This window comes from Microtus ochrogaster, unplaced genomic scaffold, assembly GCF_000317375.1.
Source record: "Microtus ochrogaster isolate Prairie Vole_2 unplaced genomic scaffold, MicOch1.0 UNK20, whole genome shotgun sequence".
Lineage (NCBI taxonomy): Eukaryota > Metazoa > Chordata > Mammalia > Rodentia > Cricetidae > Microtus > Microtus ochrogaster.
In genome coordinates, this window is record NW_004949118.1 from 790,800 (window position 1) to 798,299 (window position 7,500).

The 7,500-nt window shown below is 38.4% G+C and overlaps 1 protein-coding gene across 1 annotated transcript in view; it reads right to left on the bottom strand.

Annotated features, from left to right (window-relative positions):
- The window catches only part of Myom1 (myomesin 1), a 137,408-nt gene that overhangs the window by 112,020 nt on the left and 17,888 nt on the right, over positions 1-7,500 (bottom strand). Inside the window, exons 3-5 of the mRNA XM_013353954.2 lie at positions 3,067-3,207; positions 1,554-1,803; positions 689-846 (exon numbers count right to left, since the gene is read on the bottom strand). Coding sequence (XP_013209408.1) covers positions 689-846; positions 1,554-1,803; positions 3,067-3,207 — 549 coding nt within the window. The remainder of the gene's footprint in view (positions 1-688; positions 847-1,553; positions 1,804-3,066; positions 3,208-7,500) is intronic.

Sequence of the window (7,500 nt, forward strand, 5' to 3'; positions counted from 1 at the left end):
AAAGCTACAGAGAAACCCTGTCTCGAAAAACCAAAAAAAAAAAATTATAAGTTAAATTTTTAGAAATTCATTTTTGTTGAAATATTATGTGTTTTGTGGCATTTCTCATCTTTGTTTATTATAAGCTATTTGCCATAGTAAAATTGATAGTCATTTTTGGCATTTTACAATTGCTGCTTTTGTTTTTGATTTTGAGGCAGAAGGGGTAGAGATGAAGCTCTCTGAGTTTTAGTTTTCTATGTATAGATACATATTTGCATGTGCATGTGAAGGCTAGGTCAGCATCAGCTGTCTTCTTCATCATTCTCCACCGTACTTTTGAGACAAGTTCTGTCACTGAACCTGAGCGTCATGATCTGTCTAACTAGGTAATCAGCAAGCTCCAGGGCTCTTCCCGTCTCCACCCTAGCACCCAGCCTCCTCCGTGGGTGCAGGAACCCAAACCCAGATCCTCATGTCAGCACAGCAAGCTTCTTACCAATGGAGCCATTGCTCCTGCCTTTACTATTATAAAGTTATTAAAATGTATAATCTCTGTGCAAGATCATTTGTTCTTCCCATTCATAAAACATGTACAAACTTACAGGTGTCTTTGCTGACTCCTGTATACTGCTAGTTCAGGGTGTTTTCTCTTGATGTAAACTTAACTTGGTTATCAATTCTATCAGCTTCCACAAAGAAAACATACCATGTGACACGGGGTTCCGGCCAGCCTGCCACAGAGCAGTGCAATTTCACATTCTCTTTCTCCCAAACTGTGTGGGAACGAGGTTTAATGATAAACTCAGGAGCATGTAGTAGATGGTCTTCATTTAGCTTTCCGCGATATGCTTGGGTGTCTTCTAACTGAAAGAGCAAGCAAGTAACAGCCACATGTTTCCAAAATACTACCAAATTAAAGTTACTTCTGGTGCTAAGATAACAAGTAGAAGCCAAAATGTTACTTTCCCTTTGTTTTCTTGTTTTGCTTGAGATAGGTTTTTTATGTAGCCCAGGCTGGCTTCCAACTTACTTTATAGCCAAGGATAACTTTAAATTTCTGATCTTCCTGATTCTACATCTCAAGTGCAAGGATTACAGAATGGCATTGCCATTGTACCCTACTCTATGGATTGGTGGGGATTGAACCTGTGACTCTATGCATTACACAAGCAATATAAACTTACTGCATTCTCAGACCTAATTTTTACATTTTGCTCCTTATTTTACAGTCAGGTAAAATCATTTCCTTCCTGGTTTTAAAAATGAGTTTGGTTTTCTAAACCCTAGGATTTAGCAACACCCCTATGATATGACCCTAAAGTGGCTTCAGAAACTTATTTAATATCTTTCAAATCTGAATTTCCATGAAGTTTAAAATCCCAACGTTTGCCTTTATGTGACCTATGCATTTTGACATCTTCTCTCCTTGTTTCCGTTAGCTTTGTTTCCCTGTAACCCACGTGGTTCTGCCCTTGAGAGAACCCAGTGTGGACTACACACGCACACGCTCACACACAGCTTCTTAAACACATTTCCACTCTTCTGAACATCATGACATTAGCTCGCCTTACTGTTTTCCTCAGTGACAGCTCTTCTGCTTTTTCTCGAATTGCAACGCTCCTCGACTTTTTTTCAAATGTTTCCTCTCGTTGAAGGGTAGACGTGGCCTGTTTGGATATTTTGGACTGCTTAGAGGCTGTGGACTTTTTGGAGGCTGTGAGTTCTTCCTCGCTTGCAAGAAGAGTCCTCTGAGCTATGTAAGCAGCAGCTTCTTTGATTCTTTCTTCTTCTGTGTCTCTAATTCCACCAATGTGCACTTGGCTGAAACAACAGAGCAGAAGGTAGAAACAGTGTGGTAACCACAAGCTTGCCTGATTTTACTGGGCTCGGGCACTATCCCTGCCCTTAGAAAATCTGCCATTAAAAAGCCCTGGTGTGGAGCTGGAGAGATGGCTCAACAGGGCACGTGCAGAGGACCCTGGTTCAGTTCCCAGCCCATAACCCTCTGTTGCTTTAGTCCCTAGAGCTCTGATGCTCTCTTCTGACCTCCATGAGCAATGCATGAAGGTGGTATACTTATATACATGCAAGAAAAATATTCAACACATAAACCAAAAAATACATCTTTAAAAATATCCTGCTAAATCAGAGTCTAACTCTTTATTATAGAAGAAAGCACCTTCCTTTACCACTAAGAATGACAAGGGCAGTGATTCCTAGTATGGTTCTGGAGCCTTCCACATACGATATCTCATTCCATCCAAATAAAACCCCACAAGGTAGATGCTATCACTCCTATTTTAGATATATAGTAACAAGACTAAAGAAGATAAATAAACAGCCCAAGGAGTTCCCTGGGCAACTGTGTGTGTTTAAATATGATCCAGTTTACAAGAAAAGATAAAGCTATGCTTTTTCCAGAAAAGATGACACTATACAATAGAAGAGATCAGTTGTCCGTGGCCTGACATGTGATGTGTGAACTCTGCTCTAGTGCACAGCCCAGAGCTGCCCAGACATGTAACATGTTCTATGTCACATAAGACTCTGGTGAACAGTGGGTTTCTTTAGTCCCACAACACTTTACAGTTTGGGTTTTTTAACATACATTTTTTTAAACATTATTGCCATCATATACTAATTTTGTGAAGTAACAGGCTTTCTTGTTGACATTCTATACATTTTGATCATATTCGTTCCTCTGGTGCCGTCCGTTTCTTACCCTCCTCCCTTTGCCCTTCCAAATCTTTACTTACCCTGCTCACGTTACACTTTATAGTTTAGAATCTTTCTTTTTACTGTCCATGGATTGGCTATAAATAGTATTTAATCATTCACATCTAAAACTCTATCCCATGTCAACTGACCATATAAACATCATGATGTCCTAATCATTCTTTTGTCATGTATCCAATGTATGACAAAATGTCTGAAAATGAAATCCCTTGACTTCAATGAGCCTTCTTCTCAGTGGGTTCCAAACTTCTCAAGTCCTTTTTAAAGCAATAAATAGTGAGTCCTAGATAATTATTAGCTACTATTGACACTTATAATAATTACACACCAAAGGGAAAGCACACTCACCGTCCAGAGTAAATAGGCACCATGTAGTTGCCTGGCAGATTTTCTGTCTCCTCTCCAGGCAGAAGGTTCCGCTTGGCTCTCTTTGGCTGGGGGCTCAACTTGGCTGAATAATCTTCTAATAGTAAGCTGGAATCTGTAAGTCTGAAATAAGACTCCTAACATTAGCCAGAACACAAAGGGCACTGAAGATATTCCAAGGGTTGACAAAGCAGGTGAGGGGGCTTAACTTAAGGGGCTTTTCCTAGAATCTTAGGTCTCTAATATTATTATCTTTTCCCTTTAGAAATGAATTCGAGTTAGAAGATTACAGAGATGTAAATGTACTCTAGACAGATACTAAGAAAAAAGAGTGGTTTCATGGCTTTTTCCCTCTAAAATTTCAAGGGAAAAGGAGGAAGATGTTGGTATTTTCAAGTAGCTTTTGTGGATAAAGTAGTGTTTGAAATGTAGGCAATCTATATAAAGGTCTTCCTTCCTTCCCTCCTCCTTCCTTTCTTCCCTCCCTCCCTCCCTCCCTTCCTTTTTACAGCATTGGGACACAAACTCCAGGCCTTGTAGGCAAGCATATAAATGGTTTTGATGCATTTTGTATTCAAGTCCTCTTAGAATATAATGGGAAATGTACAGTTCTCCAAACAGGGATCCTGGGCTACTCTGCTGCAGAGCCCTAGGTTCTCACTGTGAGACCTTTTCATACTTAACTGCAGGCATATTCCAGCAGTTGAGGAAACCCTGAACTCATCAAACAAGTTTTCATTACATGGACATTTGATGTTGGGTGATACAGTATGATAAAGAATCCTTGGGCCAGTTCTATTTGACTATGCGCACTGTGGCAAATGTGTGTAAAGGAGGTAGTTCATGTTTGAACAGTGAAAAACTTCACTGGAGAGGTGGGAAACAGTAGAAACCATAAAAATTAACAAAACAAAAAATTAGTGGCTGAGTTTAATAACGTATATTTTTAATGCAGATAGTTTCATGAACTCGAGTGCATAGTCCCAGGAGGCAATGTATAAGCTGAAGACTGAAACTTCCCTGGTTTCTATGCTGAGGAAGGGTGTCAACTACAGGAGACTGTGTGGGAACTCTCTGTACTTAACGTTTTCCTGTAGACTTGAACTATTCTAAAATAAAGTAATATTATTAAAGGCCCTAGTCTAGAGAATTCTTGAAAGGAAAGGGAAGCCTGTGAGTGGTATCTCTTGGGAAATATCAAGCTTCCCAGTTAAAATTAGTCAAGCCTTGGCTACTGCCTAATGTTTAAAAAACCCTTGGAGATGCTGGTTAGAGGGCTGTACCATTAAGAGCACTTATTGCTCTTGCAGAAGACTGGGGTTCAGTTCTCAAAAATGGCTCACCATCATCTGCAACTCCAGTTCAGAAAATCCAGTGCCTTCTGGCATCTGAGGGCACCTGCATGCATGCAGTGCATATAGACTTATGCAGGTGTGTGTGCACACATGTGTGCACATACATACACATACACACACACAAGATAAATAATCTTTTTTAACATGTAGAAAAGCAAAGAGAATTACCTATATCAAAAGCAGAACCATGGACCAAACATACACACAGTATAAAATGGGTAATGCAATAAAGTAAATAGTACTGTACAAAACAATAAGGGTCAAAGATTTACAGAGTGCACAGAGGCCCAGTTTCTGAGCAGACATTAAGCACGCGTGCATGAATGAGTGTCTGTATCTTGTTTATTAAGACTGTGTTGCGTGTGCAGGCTGGGCTACTGCCATTGATGCTCTGGTGTGGTCACATGGAAGTGGCACACTCTGCTACCCAGAGTAATAGCTAACTCATTTCTATGGAACAGCACTGAAGCTAAAGGTTAGAACCTTGACGTGGAGCTTGTGGATTGCTTACCAATTGGAAACCAGGCTGAAATTTGTCCCTGGCTAACTGTTCCAGCAAAAGGCCTGCATTTTATACCCCAGGTCACAAAGTACAGCCTGTGCTTACACAGGTCTAAGTTTAAAGTGGTATTTGCCTCCACTTCTCTACTCCATTACTATACAAAATAAATCACGAGATCAAGAGGATTGCTTCCTTTATTATTTTGAGAAAGTGAAATTTTCTCATTATTCTTCTATTTTTACTCTTATTATTTTTGTTTCTACAATCATATTTTTGCAAACTTGTTTTTCAATGTTGTATTCTAGTAGAAGTTATAATATTCCATTATTTTTGTTTGCTCCGTTTTTCCTGTAAGACAAATATTTTAAATAATGAACTTATTACATAGGACATACCACAAATGAGATTGTCCCATTCTCACAGGTAAATCAGAGCAGCTGAGGTTTTTTTTTTTTTATTTTTATTGAGCTCTACATTTTTCCTTGTTCCCCTCCCTTTTTCTCCCCTCCCCTTAAACCCTTTCCCATGGTCCCCATGCTCCCAGTTTACTCAGGAGATCTTGTCTCTTTTTACTTCCCATGTAGATTAGATCCATGTATGTCTCTCTTAGTGTCCGAATTGCGCCACCACAACGAGCTAAGTTATTGTTTCTTACAAAGTGTGTGAAGTAGATATCAAATTACCATCTAAACAGATGACTTAGTAATGTCAAGTTATTTACTGATGGATTGACTACGATAGTTCAGCTCAGGCTGGCCCAGGATTATGGTGGCTCTCCTACTTCTTCCTCCCAAATGCTGAGATTACAGATGTGTGCAGCTATGTCCAGCTTCCAAATTATTTATTGAAGTTAGAAAACAAAATTAAATTAGGAACACAATGTTTTGAAAAACCATGTAATAATCTGTGTAATTATTTGAATAAAATAGCAGTCTATTTTGTTGTGATTCATGAAACCAAAGTCTAATGTTTTATACTACAAATCCTAGAAAAGTATGTAGTAAAGTATGTAGACTTTAAACTTCTTTGACTCTAAAACCTAAATACAAGTTTATTCATTTCTTGTGATTTTAGTTGTATATAAATTTTGGAAATAACCCTTCTCTAATCCCTCAGTTTCTGAGTAAAGCTGACATACATAGTGCTGTGTAGGTATTTTATCTATTAAAATTGTGTTGGTTATTCTTTATGTACTAACTTCGATCATGAAATTTCCTGGGTTCTTGAATCTTAGTTGATCAAATAAATCATATTAAATGTGTGCCCATTCATCTATCTGTGGCTATATCTAGGTTCATCTTTTTCCACTTGGCTATTATTATGTCATCTGCTCTGTTAATAGGTCTACATTTGATAGATTTTAAATAAATCTCCTGCTATGTATATTATCACATCTATGGCCAGTGGTACCATGGAGAAGGAATGGAATCAAAGGCCAGAAGCCACTCTCTGGAAATCTTCTAGGAATCCAAAAATAGGCTGACCTATGAATCTAATTAAAATACTGAACAGACAAAAGTGTAGGCTTCACACCAGGTGTGCTAACGCTCAAACCTGTAATTCTAGCAGGTGGGAAACAGAGGCAGGAGGATTAGCACAGGTTTGAGGTCTACATAGCATGCTCTGGGATGCAAAGGCTACAGACTGAGACTCTGTCTCAACAAACAAAAGTATGTCCCCTCAGTTGAACCACGACAGGATAATACTTAGCGTGAAAAGTATTTATAGAACTCTAGAGCTATATAGTATCTCAGGGACACTTATTTTATAGGTTCTTCTCATGGGGGTAGAATCCAAGGCCTAGAGTCATGCTTCCATGTTCTTACAGCAAGCTGGTGTTTGAACTGGGGTTTGTACCCAAGCTGTCTTGATTTGCAGGTTAGTATCATTTCTACTACACCACTGGTCTCCCACATTTGTTACAGTATACTTAATCAAGTATTTATTGATTAATCTATTAATCAAATAAATCAAATTATTAATTAATTGAAATATTAATTCAGAAATACTTGTTTACTCATAAATTCTCATATTCACAACTATACAGTCTCACTTGATGAATTATTATGAAAAATTAAAAGACAAAATTCAATTTGAAAGATAAAAAGAAGGGCTGAAGAGATGGCTCAGCGGTTAAGAGCACTCTGCTCTTCCAAAAGTCCTGAGTTCAATACACAGCAACCACATGGTGGCTCACAACCATCTGTAATGAGATCTGGTGCCCTCTTCTGGCCTGTAGGCATACATGTAGGAAGAACACTGTATAGATAATAAATATATAAACCTTTTTTAAAAAAAGGAAGATAAAAAGAAGAGGTATATCTCTCCCTATACCTTCCCAACTTATGGACTCCCCACTGTGGAGACCACAATACCTAGAATGACTCTGATGTTGATGTTCTGTTACTGAATCGTAGCTTGGGGTTATAAAATCAGCACAGGTCAGATAAAAAGTAAAATAATTATTCAACTTAAATTAAAATGTAGTTACTTAAAATTATGTTTGTACCCATCACATGACCTGTGTGAATTGTTCTGGTTTCCTGAAATGGATAGGGA